Source organism: Chaetodon auriga, chromosome 13, assembly GCF_051107435.1.
Source record: "Chaetodon auriga isolate fChaAug3 chromosome 13, fChaAug3.hap1, whole genome shotgun sequence".
Classification (NCBI taxonomy): domain Eukaryota; kingdom Metazoa; phylum Chordata; class Actinopteri; order Chaetodontiformes; family Chaetodontidae; genus Chaetodon; species Chaetodon auriga.
In genome coordinates, this window is record NC_135086.1 from 24,072,003 (window position 1) to 24,097,515 (window position 25,513).

The window sequence follows — 25,513 nt, forward strand, 5'->3', positions numbered from 1 at the left end:
TCTCAACTTTGGAAACAGCCTTTTAGGTAACAGTCACACAGCAGGGACCATCAGCGTTAGTTTGACCAGGTTTCACTGAGTTGTACATATTAAACAGCAGCTGAAAAAAAAAAGAAAATTTCACTGGAGCTTTGGATGATATTACAAGATTTTCAGTTTAAGTTTTTCAAGTGTTGTGAAAATCACGTGATATGATCAGAAGCTCCAGGACCACTACTGAATGGACCTTGCAGTTTGATTTGTTTGTTTGTTTTGTTTTGTTTCAGTGGTGTAATGAGGGATGGCTGTATGTTCAGCTACACCTGCCCTGGTTCATTCATGGTTTCTGGAAATTTAACAAGACCTGGAAATCTATTACAAGCACCTATTTTGTGTTTAAAATGTAATTAATTGATGTTCCGATTAGTAACATTAAAGAAGTGTTCCCAGTGATCCCTGTTACTCTCTGGATATTAGCTATAACAGGTCAAAGGGCACAGTGGACACTGGATTCATCCTTGCCCTTTGCCAGCAGTGACACTTCCAAACCTTATGACCGACTGTTCAAATGCAGTCTATTCTTACCACTCACGTTTCCCCTATTTCTGTCCACTTAACTGGAGCCATGAACTACTCTGTAGACATGCTGAGAAACACACAAAAAATAAATCATCAGTCAAGTTTTTCTTTTTTTTTTTTTTTGAAAAACACTTTATAAATCATGCAGTCAGTAAAGCTCTCTGAACTCTACACACTCACATTTACACAACAAGTCCTTTCCTCATCTTTAAAAGCAGGCTAGGTCTTTCTAACCCAACCTTCAAACCCATATTTACACTGAAACCAAGTAATAAATACAACAAAATGAGTATAATGTTTAAAAACAGAGATAGATATGCTGCCAGGAGGCACTCTGTGAGGATCTGTATGAATCACAAAGGTTTCAGACACTGACAAGGACCCAAACGGGATGGCTAGCCAGCCCGTTTGGGCCCCTATATAGACAGTAGGTATATTGTATATGCTTGCAGAGCTACATTTAACAATAACACTTAGACAGCTAATACTGCACACTGCTGTATGATTTAGCAACTCTTCTGCCCAGCATTACTCCCTTAATAACAATGAGAGATTAGTGTATGTGACATTAAGAAGAAAAAAAAACAGACAGTACCCGCTCAAGAGAAATAAAGAAAAATGAGAAGTCCAGCTCCTTTTGAAAGGTGTGTGTGTTCCTGATAGTTTACAGCACATTTAATACAGCTATCTGCCGTCACTTTACACATACTCTGTGCCCAACAATAAAAAGCATGATTCCAGCGCCCTTTATTCTCAGAACATATGCTTAAAACATACAGTATGTGGTAATGTGTGGTGAGGTGACATTTGAACAATAAAGAGTAACTGTGCATTAGCCACATTCATTGAGTTGATCTAGCTTTGATGAGTTTCATGGCATGAATTCAGACATTCCTTGTTTGAGTTGCTTCATCATCAAGTCATCATCAAGGCCTTACTGCAACCTAGATCCTGGTTGTACTGCTGTTTATATCATCACATCATCTGAACCTAATAAAGTTACCCGCAGTAACATGATCCATAAGTAATGACCCATCTCAACTGTTGCACAAAGGTTAGGAAATTATTCATTATAAACAAGCTCTTCTCGTTAGCATAGCGCTCTGCTCTCGACACTGTTTGCCAAGGTTAGAAATAAACGGCTGTGGTCTCTCTTGACACAACTGTGGGCAATGTGGCTTCACAGCACTGTGGAGTAATGGATCCAATGGCCAGATCTTCCAAAGCTCCAACTATTAGTCGATTAATCAATTAGACGATGAACTATTTCAACTGATCAATCGTTTCAGTCATTTTTCAAGCACAATTGCCAAAAATGTGCCGGTTATGGATTGTCAAATGTGATGATTTGCTGTTTTCCATTGTCACATATGACAGTAAGTTCAACATCCTCAGGATGAATCAAGAACATCATTGGCATATTAATCACTGATGAAAATAACTGTTAATTACAGCCGACCACTTTTCCCAACACTCAAACAACTCTCCTCTACTGAGACTCCAAACCAAGAAAGTCCTTTTCCACTGAGCTCTTGACTCACATCAGATGTGGGAACCACTGTCACACTGCAGAAGAGATGAACACAATATATTGTGATGATGATGATGACGATGATGAAGATCATTTGTCCCGTATGGTGACAACTGGTCCTTGATGGCAAGGGGACATTATTCTCCACATACACTAACAGGAACTTGCTTTTGGTGCAGCTTGTAAAATGGCAGTTTGTTTCAGTACTACCAGCTGTAGCAAAATGGTGATTAGAGCAGTGAAATTAACTATTGAGTGTAGCTCATTTTTACAGATGTGATGATATACTTGCTTAACCAATCATGACCAGCAACACTGCTAGGCCATGGTTTCACCTCCATGGAAACAAACTCATAACCTGTGAACTCAGCTTTGCAACCAGGCACAGGTTGTTCATGGAAATGAACTGAAATAGAGACATGTCCACATGTGTTTAGCACCAAGGTGAAAATGAGCTGCTGGATCCACGTGAGTTCTAAAAATTAGATTGACGAGCATCAACTTGATTGTTGTTATGAGAAAGGCACTGCACTTTTCAGTTAGAACACTTCTTTCTCTCCTCACTCCTCCCTTATTTTTCTCTCTGGCATTGGCTTTGGGCATTGTGTCTGTGTTTGTGCAGCTGGGATGATGCTACGTGTTGGAAATCTCATGGAACATGAGCTCACGGGGGATGGCCGTCTCGGCACCGTATATCTTGGAGGCACGACGCTCAAACGCCGAAACCATCTGTTTCACCACCTCGTCGAAGAAGATGTGAGCTAGCTGGGAGTGGAAGAAGGAACGAAACTCGAAAGAGATCTGAAAGAGAGGAAGGGAGTGGAGAGGATAAAGCTAGCAGCTGAAGTTCATTCTGTCTATATATGAATGTGTATAGACACTTCAGAGGTCTGTGTGTGTGTGTGTGTGTGTGTGTGTGTGTGTGTGTGTGTGTGTGTGTGTGTGCGTGCGTGCGTCTCAGAGTTTGAAACTGATTCAATGAAAAATACAACACTTGCAACTGCAGACAAGCCAAGCTCAGACACATTAAACAACTGACAACACATGATGACAGGCAGAGCCCCAGAGTCCATCCTTTATGGTGTTTGACTTCCACAGTTACTTACAGCAAAATCCACAGTGCAGGTACGAGGATAGCCGGGAAGGCCAGGGCTGAAGCGCCACACGGTCTCCAAGTGGTGGAACAGCCTACCCTCTGAAGAGGATGCCTGACCACAAACATATAAACATTAATTGCCATTGGTTTGAAAAGAATGAGAAAATTAGTGACTGACTTTATGAATTTCTCATCTAATAGTAGTTACTTGTATAGAGTAACTGCTATTACTTTATTAGCAGTGGCAGTGATCCATCTACCCATTAGGTTTCTAAATGTTAGCGTGCTGTGCTCAGTGTTCCATACAGTGTTATATTTGAACAAGCCTTGTAACATCCTGCCAAGATTTATTTTTCATTGGAGATGTGTCGTACTCAAACAATAAAGAATAAATACTGCAGTTCTGTTGTGAAGTGTTGACATTCTAAATTCATGAGACTGAGTTTCTTAGAAAAATCTCTCTCCACAGAAGGAAAGGCCTTGTTGGACTTAAGAATAATAATGCTTCAATCTGGATGAGTTCCTCATCCTCTGTTCTAACACCTGACAGTGTAACATCACCAACTGTAGGCTAGAATATTATCCCCTCTAATATCACCATGACTGTCACGTCCCCCCTTGACCTTGTCTGAATGAACAGATGAAACAAGGGACTTAAAAAAATTTTGCAAGGATTTATAGACGTACAGAATAGGAAAATGTCCTTGCATAAGGCCCGTTTTCTTTAGCAAACATAGGCTGGGAGGCAGTAACTTACCTTGACCAGATGGGGGCGTACTGTAGTGACAAGAGAGGTGTAGTGCTCCACAACAGGTGGAAAGCCCACAGTTAGTCTGGCCTTGCAGAATCCAGGTCGCTTGAACACCACATCAGACTTCTTACACCAGGGAACAAAGTGGCAATAGTTTTCCACCTCAGCCACCACTTCATATATCTCCTGCATGGAAAACCTGAAGAGTCAAGGAGGGAGAGGAAAGAGCCATAAGGCCCCAGTGTGCAAACACATCCATGCAGAGCTGCACATCAGAAGCAGCATGTAGACGATGGTCAGCAATTGTGACATAACACTAAATAAGACTGGCACAGCACAAGACTCATGTACAAGTCTGAACTAGGTCAATGAGGAACAGGAAGGGAGATGGAGAGAAAGAGAAAAGAGAAAAAAGCAAAAAAAAAAAAAAAAAAAAGGAAAAAAGCAATGAACTAATCAAATGACAGACAGATGGAGACTGTGTCCCACACCACTGTTACATAACTGCAGCACTCTACCTGCTGCCGCCTTCGTCTATTTATACAAGCAGATTTAGTGATTATGGCCCCTATGTGGAGCACAGGAGAACATTGAGTGCGTCATACAGAAACATGTATGTACAGCCTGAGACAGCACACCAGTGGTTGGAATGAGTGATTGCTTTTGATTTGTGAAGGCTGTGATTAGGAACACAGTTTTTAAGAAGATTTTGTATGTTTCTATTTGAACATGCTCCATGTTGCTTCCTGTAAAGTGGATTGACACTTCTGAGACTTATGTGCCATCAACACATTTTGATAATTAACTTAACAAGGATGCTTTGAACTCCAATTCCACCTAAAAATGTGATGAGTATGTCTCAGGAAATGCCAAGAAGAAAAAAAGACAGTGAATATGACATAATAGAACAAGTCTCAAAAAAACTTTCTGAGACCACAGCACATGGGCACTGTGAGTGAAACCATAGCTGACAGACTCACCCAATGATGCGTCTCTCGGAGTACTCCTTCCTCTTAGAGAAGGAATCAGTGAAGTTGAAGAAGCTGCGGGCAGACAACACGATGCCACAGCCTGGCATGGCTGCACCCAGCAGGAGAGGAACACGAGTCATCAGGATCCCACATGACGACAGGTATCTGATCACAAAACAAACAATAATGACACCAAGTGGCTGAAAAAAACCACAGTGAGGATCTGAATCAACACAGTAAGAAGGACAAGACCACCACACTCAATTCTGTTTTGTTGTTTCTGTTTTTTCTGGCCCCCAATGCATCTTAAACCATTTTCATTACAAACCTACGTGGGACAGGAACTCTCTTGAGCATGTTGCTAATTAGCCAATAATACCTGTAGTAACAAAGTAACAAGCTGCAACAGAAACCTTTATTCCAAGGGAACAGGATATTCTACATGGAGGTCTTCTTGAAACACCTGCCAAGCAGTTGTCATTCAAGGTAAATGGGTCACAGACATAAAGATGCCAATAGGAAGAATTCCATGAGTACTGGAAAATAAGCTCTCACAGACTCTGTTTGTCCAACTGAAAATCTCTTTTACTAACCTTCTGATATACTGAGTACAGTACAGAAATGTCCTGTTGATATTCAAGCTGCAACAAATGTTGCAGTGAAATTCCAGTATCAATTCCTTAAGGGGCTGTTTTTAGAGTGTGATTCTCTGTAATACAAGTTGCTAACTTTTAATGTCAAGTCTACTGACAGTGAGCAATAGCTTACCACCTGGGCTGATGAGATCAGTGTTGTGAATTTAATATGATACATGTTCAAGTGAAAGGAGTAATTGGTAATAATGGACCGCATCAGTCATCACTTCTGACCAGGTGCAATGATTACATGTGTCCCAATTACCAAGGTGAAATGAATTCATGCATAACATTTGTTGGGTGCTATAAAGGACGAGACATTTGCTGTGTTGTCCATTTCCTGCCTAAAGCCTGTATGCAATTGGTCCACGTTTTCAGAACTGTCTCAAATAATTTTCTACCAAATTTGACGTAGAACTTCCCTAGGCTATGCCTCGTCCAACGCCACTGGCAATACCCCAAAGAGTGCTTGTAGTCTGACAGGATGGACACAAACAGGTGCTGTCTGTAAAAATCCTCAAAGTTCATTGAGAGGGGAGTCATTTGAGGCCACAAAAATCTCCAGGACGACCACGACTGACTACCAGACGAGATGATCGGCAACTGCTTAATCTTAGTCTGTATCTGTATCCATAGAAACCGGAAAATGCCAGCAAGCCGCCTTCGTCGTTGGTGAAGAAGACACCATGGAATCAACATTTCCTGCCAAACTGTAAATCGAAGGTTGCTTCAGCATGGTTACCGAGCAAGATGAATGACCAAGTGTCCACGCCTCACTGTTCAACGCAGAGTTGCTGGACTTCACTGGGCTAGGGAGCACAAAAGATTGCAACTTGGGCACTGGTGACATGTTGTCTATACGGAAGAGAGGCGCTATGTCCTTAATCATACAGATGGAAGACAACAGGTTCAGCCATTACGTGGTGAAAACCTTCGCGATGACTGCATCTAGCAAACCACTTAAGCTGGTGGCAGCTCAGTCATGGTATGGGCCTGTATTCATTATGGAGGAAAGACACCAGTGGTGGTGCTGAATGGAAACGTCAACAGCGCTGTGTACAAGGACATCCTGGAGAGCCATTGCCTCTCACAAGCAAGACTATGGGGACTACTGCTCTATGGGAACAACTTTCGTCTGCAATACGACAACGCTTGAGCACATAGGGCAGCTGCAGTGAGAAAATATCTTGATGCAGAGGGGGTGCAGCAGATGCCCACTTGCTCACCTGAAATGAACCCTGTTGAACATGCCTGGGATGCCTTAGGCCGAGCCATCTATGAGAGGGACACTATTCCTCGAACTCTACAGGAGTTAGCCCAGGTTCTGACCGAAGAGTGGGACACCCTGCCCACTGACAACATCAACAAGCTTGTGGACAGTATGCCACGACGTCTTAATGAACTGATCCATGTCAGGGGTGGCCATACTCGATATTAGTGACTGTGTGACATTTGAAAGAGTAACACTGGACATTCATATGCATGAAATCTTCAAATATATGTTTCCTGTTCATTTTCATTGTGACGTATTTGGAAGAGATTGATTAATAAAGTTTTGAGAAGATATACACTTTATCTATCAAGAATAAATCACATTGTCACAATCATTTCATGGAAAGAGGTAAAAAAAATATTTTATTCCAACTTTATGAGCAACAGTGTATATATACAGTATGTACACACACACCTACTCTGTGTGTGTGTGTGTGTGTGTGTGTGTGTGTGTGTGTGTGTATGTATGTATGTATAAACACACATATATACGGTACACCTGCATTGACCTACAAGGTAAATACATGATAAATACACGTATTCATTTGTGTAATACACTTTTAACATTAGGAGTAGAAACTATTGCTTATCCGCCCTGTTGTTAATATATAATGTCAATAAAACTTTTAGAGATAAATATAGAAGTAATGAAAGACAGCTGAATAAATCTAGTTCTTTTAGTTAATCTATATATACTGTGGTCTAGATGATTAAACATCCTAAACTGTTAAAAAAAACTGCTCAGGGGTATCAGGCACAATTTTAAGTGTACTTAAATTTTGCATGTCAAAACTGGACCCCAGATGGAGAGAAATTTGTCCGTGGTCCCCTCAATGAGTGTTTTATCTTCTTTAACAGTATGAATTGCAACAGGTCACTCAACCACATAGATGCTTTAGGTGGATTTGTTGAATTCTAATGTAATAATATTCTTCTGTATGCAAGCTGTGCCGTAAAAGCAATTATGTTTTTATGTTTTTCCTTATTATAGAACTTCTGTCTGTGATACTAAATATGGCTGCTGCTGCTGCTGCTGCTGCTGCTGCTGCTGCTGCTGCTGCAGTGGCTTGGAATTGAAATCAATATGAAGTGGATCGTGGCAAAGCCCTGAGTCAGGTCTACTGTGACACCATGAATGGGAGGACTCTGTTAATCCTGGATGCGTGAAAGCTGGGTTGTAACCTTGAAAGACACTAAGAAAATATACTAAACACACTTTCTGTTACTGTTGCCACCACCAGCCTACTGAGGAATATATATCTGTTTGAGTTGTCTGCTGTGCCTGGCCGTCACCCACAGCACCTGTGACGCCCTGTACCACAGTGTCCCTGGCACTGGATGGTTTGGAAGCACAACACAGCTTTCCCGACATGTTTGTAGATTCAACTCTCCTTATGTGACATAAGTTATGTCACCACTTGACGTGATGTGACGATATCAATATCATCATCATCAGCTTAAACCCATAAAACCTATTCTGTGCATGCTGCTTCAAATTCCCGCTCCATTACTGGTCTGCTGGTTGCTTCAAAGAAAGAACACTCACTACTGCCTGAAATGTAATACAGCGGACACATGGCATTGACCTCAAACTGCCATGTCCATGTGAGTTGGTGCACATTTGCAGTTAGTGGTTGAGAAATTAGACTTCAGAGCAAAGATGGACAACCCATGTGTGCATATTCTACCCCAAAGAGGGTGCAGAAGCAGGACAAAACCTGAACATCAGGGATAAAGAGGCTGTTTACATGCTACATACTGCAAGCTCTTCCAGGTTTAATGAGGAAATGTTTTGGCCATTAACGCAAAGAGACTGTTGCTCAAAGTGTTGGCAAATCAAAATTATGAGAGCTTTGCAATATTCAGTGTGCATGCTACCTCTGTATTTCCTGAGAATTACAACCCAAGTGAAAAATGGAAGGCCAGAGATAACACAATATATACTGCAGCAGCAGCTGCTCTCCTGACATATATGAGCTATACCCATAACATCTCAGTCCTGGATAAATTAAGACGGTTATGGTGCAGTGGTGGAACGCAAACTTTGTGTACATGGGTACATTTTTGAGACATTTTAACTATATTGGATCCCAGTATTTCCTTTTTCTGCAACTTTCACTTTACTTTCTAATCTTAGAAGGAAATGTACATTTGATTCCACTACATTCACACACATATAGTCTGTGATTCCTGTGCAGTTACAAAGTTAACATATACATCATATTATCAGTTCATAAAATATTTTGTAGAACAATAGATTACACTACCTAACAGTATTTAAAGTAGTTACAGATTGCTCAGTCTTGATCCACTACAATTGAAATGCTGCATACAGATTTGAAGGCAGGCCGTCCAATAAAAGACAGACTTTTTACAGAGTGGCAATACTACGTTCACGTCCAGTACATTACATACATATAATACCTGAATACTCCACCACTGTCTGAACAGGCCCAGCTGACTGTTGTCGGATTTGATAATGGAAGAGGGATGCTGGGCTATGTGACAAAATTTCCGATAAGGCTAAAACAACCAAACAAGGTCCGTGAAGAGTTAGGTTCGTAAACGTTGCTTCCTTAAACTCTAAAATGTTTACCATTAAACACAACAATCTCTAACTGAATATCTTCTGGCATTTGTTGTCTGAGGTGCGTCTTTTCCTAAACTTTCTGGGTTTACTCGAGAATTACAACATCAAATTACTGTACCTTACGCGGTTCCTAGTCTGTATTTCCCGGTTGGTAGTAGAAGGTAACTGCTTCATACACTCAGCGACTTTTCTCAGGCTCCGACCACCTCTCGCCATCGTTCCCTGACGGATTTCTTCCCTCTCCTTCTAGTACCAACTTCACAGGTATCAGTGACCACAGATATGTCCCGCCCCTAACGTCATACACTGTTAATGTCGGCCTGCCATTGGAGCGTCCATACAAGATGAGCGTTTTCATTGGCCAGTCTTGTGGTTTGTCAAAATCTTTAACTCGCGCGTACATGAACGTGCGCGCGCAGGTATGTCACGAGATGTTGGGTCAAGTTTCTGGTTCATTTAAGTCCAGCGTGCCTGAGGTTATATACTGACCCGCAATGTCGTCATGAACTTAAAATGTTGTCAACATTCCCCATAATCATTATCTAGGGTCAATTAGTCTGATTACATACATATTACAGTTAGTACAGTAAGTACGAACAATTTCGTTTATTCATTTTGTTGACCCTGCTTTGGATGGAGTGTAAATGTAGAGTGACAGTTTGACAATTTGCCTATGAATGAAAACTTTCTGTACTATTGGTGTTTCTATTATTTTGTCCATTCCAACTCCTCATCATGCCACCTAAAGTAGTTCTCGGAAGACTCAACGGTGGTGGGGTGTATAAAGGATGGACGAGAGGAGGAATACAGAGCAGTGGTGGACGATTTTGTGCAATGGTCTGGTAGAAATCACCTGCTGCTTAACGTGACCAAGACCAAGGAGATGGCTATTGATTTCAGAAGGAATGACCACACAACCACTGTGTGTTCCGGGGAAGAATGTCGCAGTGGTGGAGGATTACAAATACCTTGGAGTGCAACAGCCTGAACTGGAAAACTAACATCAACGCTGTTTACAAGAAGGAGATGAGCAGACTCTATTCCTGAGGAGGCTCAGATCATTCAACGTATGCAGCAAGATGTTGGAGATCTTCTACCAGTCTGTTGTTGCCAGTGCACTCTTCTTTGCTGCAGTGTGCTGGGGGAGCAGCATCGGAGCCAGCGACACCAACAGACTGAACAAACTGATGGGGAAGGCCAGCTCCGTTATTGGCTGCAAACTAGACACTGTTGAGGAGGTGGTGGAGAGGAGGACACTGGACAGACTGTTATCCATTATGGATAACCCTGAACATCCTCTTCACCACCTCATGGACAGACAGCAGAGCTCCTTCTCCAATCGATGGCTTCAGCTCCGCTGTCACAAGGACCACTTCAGGAAATCATTCCTGCCACGAGCCATCACACTGTACAACAGTAACTTAAACAGTTAACCTACCAACCTCACAACCCCAATATTCAATGTTTACATGTTATTTGTACTACTGCAATATTGCACAATACTGTTTATTGTTTACATTAATTTATCACTTGCAACTTGCACACATTTTTTCTGGTACATACTTAATAGCTCTGGCTCTCTCTCTCTCTCTGATGTTAATATTTGTTTATAAACTTAGTTATATTTTAGATATCTTACACAATTATTTTTTATATATTTTACATACTTATATACTTTGTTGTATTTTTTATGAACACTCTTTTCTCCCTTTGTTTATGATTTACCTGCGTTTGCCTTTTAATATCTGTTTTGAATTTTTTTTCCCCTTACATTTTATTACATCTTTTTGTTACAATTTGAGAAATGCACAATGCTTGTAACCAGTTGATTTGATTGGTCATTGTCCTATAAGGAAACAATAATAAAAATGTATGATTTAACAAAAAGAACACTCTTTTCTCTTAGTTTCATTCTATGTTTATGTGTATTGTTTAACCTGCTGCTGCAACAAAAGAATTTCCCAAATTAGGATTAATAAAGTTCAGTCTAAATCTAAGTCTAACCCATTTATAACAATGAGGAAATAAGGACAGAAACAGAAACAACTGCCTTTGTATGAAATACAGTCCAACAGCACCACAAACTGCTGCCTCCAAAATGACCATACAGTTGAATCAGGATGTGTACAGAACTACAAAGCGCTTTCAAAGGGAAGTGAATTAAAGTAAATGCAAGTAAATGCAATAAATATAAATGTATAGAAAAAAATTATATACACACATCTGTATATTAACATATTATTGAAACAATAGATAGATAGATAGATAGATAGATAGATAGATAGATAGATAGATAGATAGATTCTTTATTCATCCCCAAGGGAAATTCACAAGTTCCAGCATATTCCACAAATTTTAAGTAAAAGGCATGCAATACATAATCTAAAAGCGCAGCAAGCAAGGACTTAAAAGTTAAAGGTAAAAAATGTAAAAATGTCCACATGTCAAATTACAGATGTCCAGTGCAAACATAATTGAAGGTAAAATGTCCAAACAGAAGTAAAAGTAAAAATGTCCAATGTAACGGAAAGCAAGTTTAAATGTCAAGTGTTTAAATGAGCTTACATGAGATGTCCAGAGTTTAAATGTCCAGTGCAAACAGAAAGCAAGTTAAGGTGCATGTTGAACATAGTGCATCTCCATTCTTTGTACTTTCATGCATTAGTGTACCACAACCCTGTATGTATAATAACAATCTGACCTGTAGATATATATTAGATTGTTGTCCAGGTCTTGCTTTGGTATGAGAGCTGTATGTTAACATTTCTTTATCTTGTTCTCTTTGTTTATCTGTATGTTTTTTTATTTGTAACATTCTGTAAATTTGCACTGCTACTCGGCACTCTGTGTCAGTATGTATATTGAGAACTACTGAGAGAGAGTTAAATTCATATGTCAACATACTTGGCCAGTTAAGTTTATTCTGAAAATTAATCCTGTGTTATTGAGTGTTCTGAAGCTTGTTATTCCTCTTTGTTCTTTTGTTCTAAATTAAAATTTATTATCAAGTCTGTCTGAGGACTGTGCAAAAGTAGCTCTAATAATAGTCATATCACTTTACTTAGTAGTTAAACTGTATAAATAACATGTTTGCTACATCAACATATACAAATGAATAATGTGGTAGAAAGTAGTACATTCACTGAAACACTCTAATTATAAGTACAGTACACGAGTTAGCTATAAGTAAAATTGTAAGCTACTTTCCAGATCATGATTTTAATTACAAAACGTATAACCTTCTCATAAAAATTAAGAATCAATCAACAATCCATTAATCTCATGTGTAATAAGATAACACTGTGGAAAGAACACTGCATAAAGAACAGTTTGCACTTTTTTTTTTTTTTTTTTTTTTTCCGAGAATACGTGATGAGTGCAAGGAACGGACTTTAGAAGACGCCAGAGTTTCTATTCTGTGGTATCAATAGTTCTGCTGTCACTTAACGGATACTGAGGCTAAACCGACTCCTGATTGGTCAACTCGTTTTGGCTTCTTGTATAACCGTCACTGAGTGAACGTTTGTAAACAGATCTGAGAACAGCTACAAAGAGACGGAACTGTGGATCGACACGCTTCCGCTTTCAGTCTCCAACAACCACCACTAAAATGGCGAAGATCGCCAAAACGCACGAAGGTAAATTACTTCAGAAAATATGAAATAGATTCTATTTGAGATCACTTTTAATGTTATTTTATGTCTAGAAATGTTGTAGTTGAATTTCCCATGTTTGGTGGATATAGTATTCCATAAATTAAGTGATATTAAACGTGATAAGCAGCAGGCCCGAGGACAACGTAACGCGGACAGCTCAGATAATGGCGCTGGTTGCTAGCTTTTTAGCTTGCTAGTTAGCTTACGCCACCAGACTTATCGACGTCTCTAAATTAGTTTTTAAGCTCGCAGCTTCAGGGCTTCATTTGCAATTCTCTCTATGTAGTCACCATTTACTGTTGCAACGTCTACATGTTTCTGACTTGACTTACGAACTTAGTAAGATCTTCATTGAACACTGCTCGACTACACGTTGCACATACGCACAGTGTTATGTTTAGCTAGTAGTGTTACTAAGCCGTCATGCTGCTCGTTAAGCACTATCACCTCTTTATCTTGTAAGTAGTCTTAGGTAATGATGCTTGCTGTTTTGTTTTATTTATTTTTTGGTTTTTTGGTTTTTCACTGGGGAATCAGATGCTCTGGTAATTGCAGTTCTTCAGTTTTTCATTTTCTCGTGTTTGCCTCTCTTTCTCCGTAGATATCGAGGCCCAGATCCTGGAGATCCAGGGGATGAAGGCCACCCTGCTGGAGGAAGGAGAGCAGGGAGTGGGCCTTGATTCCACTGGCTTTTATGACCAGGAAATCTATGGAGGCAACGACAGTCGCTTTGCTGGATATGTCACCTCCATTGCTGCCAATGAACAGGAAGATGTAAGTATTTTCCAAACCAGGCCATAGATCCATGCAGGTAGTTGCAGAGTGTTTGTAAACTACAGATCCTCTTTTCATTCCTTTACAATTCCTCAGTGCTTTGGAGCTTGACTGCTCCACTTTTCCTGTTGCATACGAGCTAGAAGAGTTTTGCTATTTTGGCAAGACTTGACTAGACTCCCATATGTCTTTCTCTCCTCAGGATGATGAAGATGATTCATCAACAAGCTTGTTGGGACAAAAGAAGCCAGGGTACCACGCACCAGTGGCAATACTCAATGCCATTCCTCAGTCAGACGAGCAAGTATGTGGTAGTTTTTAACAAATATCAGCTTTCACTGTATGAGAGGCCTTTTTGTTTTTGAATTGCACTTACACTCTGTACCCTGTCTTATTTCTGCAGTATGACCCATTTGCCGAGCATCGTCCTCAGAAGATTGCAGAACGGGAAGATGAATACAAAGCCAGGCGCAGACAGATGATCATCTCACCCGAACGTCTTGACCCTTTTGCAGATGGTAAATTTTGCTATTTTTTGTCTTCATTACACCTCTCCCATTTCCTCCCCTTTTTCACGGTTCACTTTTTTGTGACTGCCATGACTACCAATGGTTTCACACCCATAGTTTTGCTGTATAACCCTTCGACCACAATGCAATAGCTTGCTTCCCAGACTTGATACCCTCCCTGTGGTCAATCCTTTGTGGTGTAAGAACATTTTGTGTCATTGTACATTTTCTTAATGTGTGATCTGCATTTGTATCCAGCTTTGCAACACATGTCAGTGTGGGCTCGTAGTTTCTCTTCAGTATTTTGGTTTGGAAAAAGTATTGCCACGATTTTAATGTGCAGAACAAATTTTTCTTCCATGTATGTGCTTTAAAATAAAGTTAAACCCATTGTAGGGTTACCATGCTTTTCATTGGGGAGGTGGTTAGGTGTTGAATGGTCAGAAGGGTAATTCACCTAACAAACATGGGTCGCAGATGGGTTGTGTGTGAGTCGAAGGGTTAACAATCCCATGTGAGCGTCAGATTTAGATTATATTGGGAAAGTGCAGTGCCCACATATAGAATACACGGATGAGAAATGTTAGTTTGATGGTTACCTATGGTGTAATTCACCTGCCAGTTAACCGTGCTATGCCATGCCGAACTCATGACAAACAATAATATGCTTGTTCATAGACAGAGCTTTAGTTCCCGAAGGCAGACAGTGGAGAGGAAATATATTGGGTCACTTTGGCGTAGTCAACTCAAAGTTAAAATTAGGGTCATATAAGAACCTTATGGTTGGAAGCTGAATTTGGCAATCAGACTTAATTTGTCTTTACAGTCTCTCAGTAATGGTAATAACTCACCTCTCTTGGCTCGATAGATCTGAAGTTCCTCCAGCCTCAGCATAGGAAAACTGCATGGCAAGTTAGTTATAACCTACTGTTAGTTTTTCCAGATCTGAGGATCATAATTTCTAGGTTTATTGAGGTTGAGTTGATGTAGCTTATCACAAGTTAACTTTTTTTTTTTTTCTTCCCTAAATTTTAATTATTTCAGAACAGTTCCTGGTTATGGGGTTGTAAGTGCAGAAACATGCAAGAGCTTGAGTACTTTGTGTAAAACTACAAAACTATTATGAGCCAACTAGTTTATCTCTCTTTGCATTTATATTGCATCTTCACTTCCCCCAACAACATGAGCTTAAATAGCCTGAAAGTTTCAGGTTTGGTCTAGGAATGGGTTATCTGAAGCCTGCATGTAGAGAGAGTTCTTTGTACAAAGTTGTTGTGTAAATATATTTTTATTTTACAACTCTCTCTGTAAAATAGAAATATGTTATCAAGAAAATTGTGTACCACAATACCACAGGCCCATACTAACTGTCCTTAATTTCTCTCCTACAGCAGTACTGCTTTGCCAGTCCTGTACTGCACTCTGTTAAGGGTGCAGCAACTCATCCTGTGTAGGTTATGGGGAACACAGAGAACTATACACTTGTCAGTTTGGTCAGGGTCCACGGGCTGCTTTTTTGGAGCCTTTGAGGGGAATCAGATGCAGCCCAGCTACAACAAACCCCAACCCCCAAGCGCCCTTAAGTTATCTTTTTTTTTTTTAATCAGGCTTATCAAGTTCCAACAAATTTATATAAAATCCTCAGAGCATCCACAATGGAAAATTCCTGCCCAAATATTTGACTTCATAATATTACCTTATTTTATCGGTTACCTTTGTCCTGAAAGGAAAGGCAAGAGCTAAATGTATGATGTTTGAATTTTAACCAGTGCCGTTATGAGTCAGTGTGGCTCTGGCATGTCGTATTATTATATTCTTACAGTTGGGCTAGATTTCTCATTCAATTTTTTGCCTCATTTTTCTATTTGAATACCAAAGTAGCTACTCATATTTTTATACTATAGTAATGTAATTCCTAGTTGTAGCCTCAAAGTCTTGACCTCATGCTAGTATAAATAATTGGGAATCTGCACCACATGATCTCATATGAATTTTTTTTTTTAGTTTTGTGGTTACACCCCAAGAGGATACTTTGTTTTTTGAGTGCCATAAATCAATGCAACACAGGTGGTATACTGTTGTGTGTGAGTTCAAACCCTTTTCCAAAGTGTTACTAATGGTAAAGAGAAATTTTCTAGGCTTCTTTTCTGCCGGTTGAAGTCTGACTGCAGAAGGACCCTTGGCACTGAAAGTGTACGTATTCTGAAGAGCACAGCCCAGGACCCCTGCATCAGTGATGGCTAAAACTTCTTAATCCACTTAAGAAAACACCACAACCTCAGCTCTTCTCTCTATGTATCTGCTTGTTTTTCATTAGAATGCTATGACTGTATGTAAGAGAGACCAATGCATATTTGTTTGTAATTTGATAGGACTTTGTTCTGTGAATCAGCTGTTTATAAAAGCAGGAATGTAAATTAATCTGTTGGTAAAGAGAGTCAGGGTTAGCTGGCTGTGTTTGTGTTTGCTGTGTTTGGAATAACTTGGGTCCCTAGAGTGGAAACTAATGAGTGTCCTGTGTTCTTGTTCGTGCTCTTTCGCGCAGGGGGTAAAACGCCGGACCCCAAGCTGCAAGTCAGATCATACGTGGACGTCATGTTGGAGCAGAACCTGTCCAAAGAGGAGGTAAATGACTACTCATTGTTGACTGTAAACTATGTCAGATAATGATGTTTTTGTTGGCATACGGCTTATCCTGCATGTTCACCCTTTGTGCATGTAGAGAGAGATTCGTCAGCAGCTGGCAGAGAAGGCCAAGTCAGGGGACCTGAAAGCTGTCAACGGGTCTGCAGCCGCCCAAGCTGCCACAAAACGTAAGCGTCGCTGGGACCAGACAGCTGACCAAACCCCCTCTAATGCTACACCCAAAAAGATGTCCAGCTGGGACCAGGCTGACTCTTCTGCTGAGGTGAGTTTCAAGTTTCAGCATCTTACTGCCTGATCCATAACTTGAGTGCGAAGCAGTGGGTACAAATGTTATGGTCAATTCCTCATAAGTACTCAGTATCATGTAAATTGGTAATTTGAGAGAGTCAAGCAATGCAGGTCAATTGTTTTTAAGATGTAGATTGTCTCACTCCTGTTTTGAATCTCCTTATTTCTTTGTCTCTGGTCCCTTGTAGACTCCAGGACACACCCCTGCACACACACCTTCAAATAGCCGATGGGATGAAACACCTGGCCGCCCTAAAGGCAGTGAGACCCCAGGGGCCACTCCCAGTACCCGCATGTGGGATCCCACTCCCAGTCACACACCTGCAGGCGCTGCAACCCCTGGCAGGGACACCCCTGGCCATGCCACGCCTGGCCACGGTGGAGCCACAGGAAGCGTACGCAAGAACCGCTGGGACGAAACCCCAAAGACAGAAAGGGAGACCCCAGGACACGGGAGTGGCTGGGCTGAAACGCCACGCACAGACAGAGGAGATGAGTCGGTGGGTGAAACTCCAACCCCAGGGGCCAGTAAGAGGAAGTCTCGGTGGGATGAAACCCCTGCCAGTCAGATGGGATCCTCAACACCACTTCTTACGCCAGGAAAAACTCCCATAGGGACACCAGCTATGAACATGGCTACCCCAACACCAGGTGAATATGCCTTCACTTTTTTTTTTTGCATTATGTGTTACTCCTGTCATATCTGTTCTGCTCCTTTTTATTTCCTGTACCTGATGACATATGGCTTTTAATATCAACCTTTCTCGGGCTCTGCAGTTTTAGTTTGTATTCGGGGCAGCTTAGGACAGATATCCAGACAACCATATATTAGTCACATGGACCCTCAAGCCCATGGATGGTTTTGCAGTATTTTTAAATCAGTTGGCTCTTCTGTTTTCTTCAGGCCACCTGATGAGCATGACTCCAGAGCAGCTGCAGGCGTGGAGGTGGGAGAGGGAAATTGATGAGAGGAACCGGCCTCTCACTGATGAGGAGCTTGATGCTATGTTCCCAGAGGGATACAAGGTCCATTCCCCTTTATTGCATCTAATTCTCTACTGACAAAAGCATGAGTAAACATTATGATAAAGTATTCACAGTACTGACAGTTTATTTTCTTCACCACAGGTGTTGCCTCCACCAGCAGGCTATGTCCCGATCCGTACTCCAGCCCGTAAACTCTCAGCCACTCCCACCCCAATTGGAGGCATGACAGGCTTCCACATGCAGGCAGAGGACCGCACCACAAAACAGATGAATGATCAGCCCTCAGGAAACCTCCCCTTTCTCAAACCTGATGACATCCAGTATTTTGACAAACTGCTGGTGAGCATTAAATTTGCTCACAACATACGTAAAACACTGTAAAATCAACAGTTCGATGTTTGTCTAATCTGAAGTTCAGCATATGTGTTGATGGCTAGCTCTGTATATTTGTGTTAGGTGGAGGTGGATGAGTCCACTCTGAGTCCAGAGGAGCAGAAAGAAAGGAAGATCATGAAGCTGCTACTGAAGATCAAAAATGGAACACCACCCATGAGGAAGGTTGGTTGCTGTTATTTCCCTACATTGAACCCTCATATGATTTTCAGTGTCCTCTTATAAACATCTCTCTTGTCCCAGAATTTCCTGTTCGCCTGGAGCTCATCCAGCCAATTCATCTCATGTCATAAATCTGTCAAGGAGTCTTGTAATAGTATAAAGAACAAAAACATTCATTTGTTCATATTGCAAGATCAACACCCAGCACTAAGCCTGTGTGTGGCTACAGTGTGAATACTTGCTTGCTAAAGAATCTTCTCTCTGGGGAACTGCTGCTTTCAGTAGAGGTCATCGTGTAGATGATCACAATCTGCTGGGGGCAGTGGACAGAAATCATCAGATCTATTGAGAACTGAAGGCTGTCTCAATCCACATGATTTCAACCATTGTCTTACTGACTGATTATCTCCCTTCCCTTGTCCCAGGCTGCTCTGCGTCAGATCACAGATAAGGCTCGTGAATTTGGAGCAGGCCCCCTGTTCAACCAGATCCTGCCATTACTCATGTCGCCCACCCTGGAGGACCAGGAGCGTCACCTGCTGGTTAAAGTGATTGACCGCATTCTCTACAAACTGGATGACCTGGTTCGACCATATGTACACAAGGTAGGCTGAGTGTGAGAGATTTGTGCTTATTCTACAGGACTGCGATTTTAGAAACTAATTTGCTGTCCTGTTTGTGTCCAGATCCTGGTGGTGATTGAGCCCCTACTGATTGATGAGGACTACTATGCCAGAGTAGAAGGCAGAGAAATCATCTCCAACTTGGCAAAGGTACTGTGCAGCATTAGAGAAAAACGCTCTGCTTCGTGCGAACCATTCTCGCCTGTTCAACCAGTCCATGGTCAGATCAGGGCTAGTCGTTCGCTAGATTAATGCCAACATGAGAGCTAGCAGACTGGACATTTATGCCTTGTTTGTTCTCAACCTGCACCCGTTGGTTACAACCAGATATCCCATTGACAGAATTTAGTTTTTTATTGCATTCATAGATATTAATCATTGGCACTGTTACGAATTATAAACCATATAGATGTGCCTATGTGAAGACCAAATTATGTGAATTCATTCTCAATATATGCAGACCTGCTTACACAAATAATTGGTAATGTCTATATATTGGTATATTGGTGCACCTGAACCAGGTTTAACAGTATCCTATGAATATATAATCATAATACTTAACTTATCTTACTTTGAATAAAAACCACATTGTATCTCCGTGTTTTGTGGTTTGTGATGACTGAGCATCTGGCAGTGGCTCAGATATTTGACATTTGTCTCTTCTGGTCGGTCCCAGGCTGCTGGTTTGGCTACGATGATCTCCACTATGCGACCTGATATTGACAACATGGATGAGTATGTGAGAAACACCACAGCCCGAGCCTTTGCCGTGGTGGCCTCTGCTCTTGGTATTCCCTCTCTCCTGCCCTTTCTCAAAGCTGTGTGTAAAAGCAAGAAGTCCTGGCAGGCCCGACACACAGGCATCAAGATCGTGCAGCAGATCGCCATCCTGATGGGCTGTGCCATTCTGCCCCACCTTCGCAGCTTGGTGGAGATTATCGAACACGGTCAGTCAAGGTCTTTGCAGGTCCATGTAGACTTGCAGTGTTAATCATTCTCAAATTGCAGCCTTTTATAGGACCAGTACTAGTGCTATTATTGTCCAGTATAGTGTATATTATACTACTCTAGTACTTTTAGGTTTTAGTTTCACAAGCAGAGACAGTTTCAGTTGGTTTTACACTTATTTTTGAGGTCAAATGTGATTGTTCCCCAGTCCCATTGGTGTACTTTTACACTTGTGCTGTTTCCATTTGTGATACATTTTTATTATCTTCCATTTTCAAAGGTTCCTCTACTGCTCATGGTTTAAAAAAAAAAAACATGAATTGTCTCTTCCTGCTGGAGTTCAGATTTCATTTGGACTGTACTGACTATAACACTATACATTTGTAGTAGTAGAACCATACCACAGTTCATTAGAAATCAGTCTTTCATGTATAGACTCTCTGAGCATGTGCTATTTTTATACAGTGAAGCTATGCAGATGTTTATTGTTGAAATTGTTCTCCTTATTGCCAGCTTCAAGTGTCTGGCGACAGCTGTGGCCAGAAGCATTACATTTGTAGTTGTTTGTACGTATGCCCCATTCTTGTGAACCCATCTCTGACTGTTGGTTTTGTCTGTGTCATGTCACAGGTTTGGTGGATGAGCAGCAGAAGGTGAGGACCATCAGTGCCCTGGCTATAGCTGCCCTTGCTGAAGCTGCTACACCCTATGGTATTGAATCCTTTGACTCAGTCCTCAAGCCGCTGTGGAAGGGTATCAGACAGCACAGAGGAAAGGTAAGAAGTCAGTTTTGAGTGGGGAAAAAATTATATGATCAAATTTGGGGGGGGGGGGGGGACTGGATATTTATTGCAAGATCAACACCCAGCACTAAGCCTGCGTGTGGCTACAGTGTGAATACTTGCTTGCTAAAGAATCTTCTCTTTGAGGAACTGATGCTTTCAGTAGAGGTCAGATGAAAGACCATTAATACTCTGCTGAGAGCTTCAGACAAATACTTTTGAACATATTATTAAGGTCTCCAAGCCACAAACTGTGTGCTAAGTTTGTATTTACAATGTTTTTGTTGACCTTTGTCACCAGGGTCTGGCTGCTTTCCTCAAAGCTATTGGTTACCTGATCCCACTGATGGATGCTGAGTATGCAAACTACTACACCAGAGAAGTGATGCTGATTCTCATCAGAGAGTTCCAGTCCCCTGATGAGGAGATGAAAAAGATTGTGCTGAAGGTGAGAAATGGGATGAATAACTTTTTTCTCGAGGGTGCTCTCTGAAAGTTAGGTCGTCAACTTCTGTACTTGAAATCATGCCTCTATAATAAACCTTAGCTATAGTTATTCCTGCGATTCATTCTCGCCTGTTCAACCACTCAATGGTTTCATCAGGGCTAGTATTTCGCTACATGAACACCAACATGAGAATTAGCAGAGCTGACAAGTGTCCTCTCTGTTCTCACCCTGCACCCGTTGGTTACATTTACAAATGCTGTTCTTTGTCTGAACTCTTATCTGAGAGAGCTGAAACCTTGTTGATGTCCTCGCTCACAATTTCCCTCTCTGACCTGCACGTGTTTTGTCTCATAGGTGGTGAAACAGTGTTGTGGTACTGATGGTGTGGAAGCCAACTACATTAAAACGGAGATCCTGCCCCCCTTCTTCAAGCACTTCTGGCAACACAGGATGGCCCTGGACAGACGAAACTATAGACAGGTTAGCAAAAACACACAAGTTCATGGTAAACTCAGAAAAATCATTTCCAGGAAACTAAATTGGCTGGACTACACGCTGCGACTTGCTGAACACACAGCCCTCACGTTCCTGAACTGTCTTTCTCCCCTAACAGTTGGTGGACACCACAGTGGAGTTGGCCAACAAAGTGGGAGCAGCAGAGATCATTTCTCGCATCGTTGATGACCTGAAAGATGAGGCAGAGCAGTACAGGAAGATGGTGATGGAGACCATCGAAAAAATTATGGGCAACCTGGGTGCAGCTGACATTGACCACAAGCTGGAGGAGCAGCTGATTGATGGTATCCTGTATGCCTTCCAGGAACAGACAACAGAGGTGAGATGCATGACTCTCAGCAGGAAGCAAACTCTTTAAAAAAAATGTTTTTATTTTGTTGATTTTAATACCTTCTTCTTTTTCTCCAGGACTCTGTGATGCTTAATGGTTTTGGCACAGTGGTGAATGCTCTGGGGAAGCGCGTGAAACCCTACCTGCCGCAGATCTGTGGTACAGTACTGTGGCGTCTGAACAACAAGTCAGCCAAAGTCCGTCAACAGGCTGCCGACCTGATCTCCCGTACAGCCGTGGTCATGAAGACTTGCCAGGAGGTACGCTATGAAGACATTTAGACACACAGATGCACAGACACAAACATATAACTTGTTTTAGAAAATAACTCATGTTCTCCTTGTACATCACTGCAGGAAAAACTGATGGGTCACTTGGGTGTGGTGCTGTATGAGTACCTAGGAGAGGAGTATCCAGAGGTGCTGGGAAGTATCCTGGGAGCACTCAAGGCCATTGTTAATGTCATTGGTACGCATCCTACATCACCTCAATCAACAGTCATAACATTTTGAATGATTAGCTTGTTGTTTTGTTTGGTTTGCTTGCCGATCATTCAGATTTCAAGATTTAGAAACATCTGGATAGCTGTTGGATCATGTTCCTTTCTCTGCAGGTATGCACAAGATGACCCCACCAATCAAAGACTTGCTTCCTCGTTTGACTCCCATCCTGAAGAACAGACATGAGAAAGTGCAGGAGAACTGTATCGATCTGGTGGGCAGGATTGCTGACAGGTCAGTTGAATAAAACCTGAAAATTGCAGTGATATGGGTCTGATTGTGTTTGTCAGACTCCAGAGCAGCAAAGGGCCTTATTCTAACTCCTTGTGTATATTTTAGGGGTGCTGAATATGTATCGGCCCGCGAGTGGATGAGGATTTGTTTTGAACTGCTGGAGCTGCTCAAGGCTCACAAAAAAGCCATCCGCAGAGCTACTGTCAACACGTTTGGCTATATCGCCAAAGCCATTGGGTGAGTGCTGTCTGTCGAATCAAGAAAAAAGTGATTAAAAAAAATTGAAATTTGAAATATTGACCACATGATAAATCACACTATTTCCTGTTCGTCTACAAATGTCTCTAACCAGTACTTTGTCTTCTTCCTTCTACTCAGCCCCCATGATGTCTTGGCCACTCTGCTCAATAACCTGAAGGTTCAGGAGCGTCAGAACAGAGTTTGCACGACTGTGGCCATTGCCATCGTTGCTGAAACCTGTTCACCATTCACAGTGCTCCCTGCGCTCATGAACGAATACCGCGTGCCTGAGCTCAATGTGCAGAACGGTGTGCTGAAGTCCCTCTCCTTCCTGTTCGAGTACATTGGAGAGATGGGCAAAGACTACATCTATGCTGTCACACCGCTGCTGGAGGACGCACTCATGGACAGGTGAATACGAAGACGAGGGTTTCTGTATGCTCACTTCCTTTCAATCTCCCACTGAACACTCTTGACTTAGGGACATTGCAAAAACACAGAATTCCTGAACTTCACACCTTGTTTTTGATGTTGCACTTTTTGGTGATAGTTTATCAATTAAGTAAACGTGCATCTACAGGTTTAGGATTTCCAGTGTAGCTATACCACTAACTGTTGAGCACTGACCATGTCATGAATTGTGTCATCCTGCAGAGATTTGGTACACAGACAGACTGCCAGTGCAGTGGTCCAGCACATGTCTCTGGGTGTCTACGGGTTTGGCTGTGAAGACTCCCTTAACCACTTGCTTAACTACGTGTGGCCTAACGTATTTGAGACTTCGCCTCACGTAATCCAGGCTGTGATGGGCGCCCTGGAGGGGCTGAGGGTTGCCATCGGGCCGTGCCGCATGCTGCAGTACTGCTTACAGGTAAGAACAACCAGGACCAACCCGCAGGAATAAACATTGATCAGTTGTCCAAGAGTGCTGAAGTATTATTGCTACATTATTATTGTTATTATTATTATTATTATTATTACAATGATACAACAACAATGATGTTACCCAATTTTTCCAATCCTGGTCCTGCCCTGCCAACATTTCATAACCACTTCTCCCCACCTACACCTACACTGCCACCATACCCTAAATTTATCCAAGGAACAGATGGATTACACAGTAAATTGACAAATATTTTGAAAATGAAGAGACAGGAAAAACATTGCACCAAGTACCATGAGACAGCTCTGAAACCTGTTCCTGCCACACCTAGGAAAGCGACATCTATGGAAAACAGGTTTGAAAAAGGGAGCGACATTAAGAGGAGCAAAAATGGCTATGGCTGTGTAGCATTATTGATTAGCAGGGAGCAAGATGGAACCGCAACAGGCCGAATTTAATAAAGCTCCTCAACTCGGTTGGATTCGTCACTGTATGGTTGAAAGGATCAAAAAGGAAAGGTTGCTGTGATAAGCCTGTATCATTGTGTTTGTATTTCCAGGGTCTGTTCCATCCAGCCAGGAAAGTCAGAGATGTCTACTGGAAGATTTACAACTCCATCTACATTGGCTCACAAGATGCCCTCATCGCCCACTACCCACAGGTCTACAACGACGAGAAGAACATTTACGTCCGCTATGAGCTGGAGTATGTCTTGTAAATACAAATTTATGTCCCCTCTGTTTTTGTCCTCCCTCAATTATCACTCTCCGTTGCCGTCTCTATCTTGGTCTAGGACTGAGACCGTTTTTATTTAGCAACTGTTGGTCTTTCCAAGGACAAAAAAAAAAAAATCCCATTACAAGCACATTCAGTCTCCTTTTGATCCTGAATTGAAATTGAGCATGAAAGTAGGACAAGTGTAAGAAGGAACATTGTAGAGTCTGTATGTATTTTTTTATTTTTTACATTTTTTGATTGTTCCCTGTGAGGAATGGCTGAGGTCAGACGAGCCTTGATGAAAGAATGCAGAGCAGTCGTTGCGTTTTAAATATTTGGGTTATGTTAGTGTGTATTGATAGGCCTCTGATTTGGCTGCTCCCTATACACACCCTCTCCTCGTTTCACACCTCTCTTCTTATTAGGTTGTTGCTGTATTTAACCAAATAAAATGTTTGTGTATAAAATTCCA

The 25,513-nt window shown here is 41.7% G+C and overlaps 2 protein-coding genes across 4 annotated transcripts; one reads left to right on the forward strand and one right to left on the reverse strand.

Annotated features, from left to right (window-relative positions):
* Window positions 1-681: 681 nt before the first annotated feature.
* On the reverse strand, window positions 682-9,636 carry coq10b (coenzyme Q10B). The gene is made up of 5 exons (XM_076746566.1): window positions 9,523-9,636; window positions 4,917-5,072; window positions 3,943-4,135; window positions 3,196-3,297; window positions 682-2,890 (listed from the first exon to the last, which is right to left on the reverse strand). Exons 1-5 carry the CDS (start codon window positions 9,618-9,620, stop codon window positions 2,723-2,725), a joined length of 717 nt encoding a protein of 238 aa, XP_076602681.1. The 5' UTR covers window positions 9,621-9,636; the 3' UTR covers window positions 682-2,722.
* Window positions 9,637-12,941: 3,305 nt separating this feature from the next.
* On the forward strand, window positions 12,942-25,513 carry sf3b1 (splicing factor 3b, subunit 1). 3 transcript variants are annotated; one of them, XM_076747075.1, is made up of 24 exons: window positions 12,942-13,042; window positions 13,662-13,834; window positions 14,037-14,138; window positions 14,238-14,352; window positions 16,889-16,968; window positions 17,066-17,251; window positions 17,466-17,928; window positions 18,182-18,303; window positions 18,406-18,603; window positions 18,721-18,822; window positions 19,245-19,424; window positions 19,506-19,592; window positions 20,119-20,389; window positions 21,021-21,166; window positions 21,474-21,620; window positions 21,975-22,100; window positions 22,234-22,455; window positions 22,545-22,727; window positions 22,824-22,935; window positions 23,081-23,201; window positions 23,307-23,438; window positions 23,580-23,852; window positions 24,096-24,312; window positions 24,884-25,513. In XM_076747075.1, exons 1-24 carry the CDS (start codon window positions 13,015-13,017, stop codon window positions 25,040-25,042), a joined length of 3,945 nt encoding a protein of 1,314 aa, XP_076603190.1. In that variant the 5' UTR covers window positions 12,942-13,014; the 3' UTR covers window positions 25,043-25,513. The 3 variants fall into 3 exon arrangements, with proteins under 3 accessions (XP_076603190.1, XP_076603192.1, XP_076603191.1); XM_076747076.1 differs by lacking the exons at window positions 12,942-13,042; window positions 13,662-13,834; window positions 14,037-14,138; window positions 14,238-14,352 and adding an exon at window positions 14,854-16,536; XM_076747077.1 differs by lacking the exons at window positions 16,889-16,968; window positions 17,066-17,251; window positions 17,466-17,928; ... (15 more) ...; window positions 24,096-24,312; window positions 24,884-25,513 and adding an exon at window positions 15,735-15,912 and having other exon boundaries at window positions 12,949-13,042.

What these genes read in the sequence shown, in the direction of transcription:
- sf3b1 (XM_076747075.1), top strand. Translation starts at nt 13,015, where the DNA reads ATGGCGAAGATCGCCAAAACGCACGAAG. An exon ending in GAACACCACCCATGAGGAAG is followed by an intron (nt 18,823 to 19,244) that starts GTTGGTTGCTGT and finishes CCCTTGTCCCAG; the next exon opens with GCTGCTCTGCGTCAGATCAC. An exon ending in TTCGACCATATGTACACAAG is followed by an intron (nt 19,425 to 19,505) that starts GTAGGCTGAGTG and finishes GTTTGTGTCCAG; the next exon opens with ATCCTGGTGGTGATTGAGCC.
- coq10b (XM_076746566.1), bottom strand. Translation starts at nt 9,620, where the DNA reads ATGGCGAGAGGTGGTCGGAGCCTGAGAAAAGTCGCTGAGTGTATGAAG. An exon ending in TCCGAGAGACGCATCATTGG is followed by an intron (nt 4,136 to 4,916) that starts GTGAGTCTGTCA and finishes TTGACTCTTCAG; the next exon opens with GTTTTCCATGCAGGAGATAT. An exon ending in TACGCCCCCATCTGGTCAAG is followed by an intron (nt 3,298 to 3,942) that starts GTAAGTTACTGC and finishes GTTTGTGGTCAG; the next exon opens with GCATCCTCTTCAGAGGGTAG.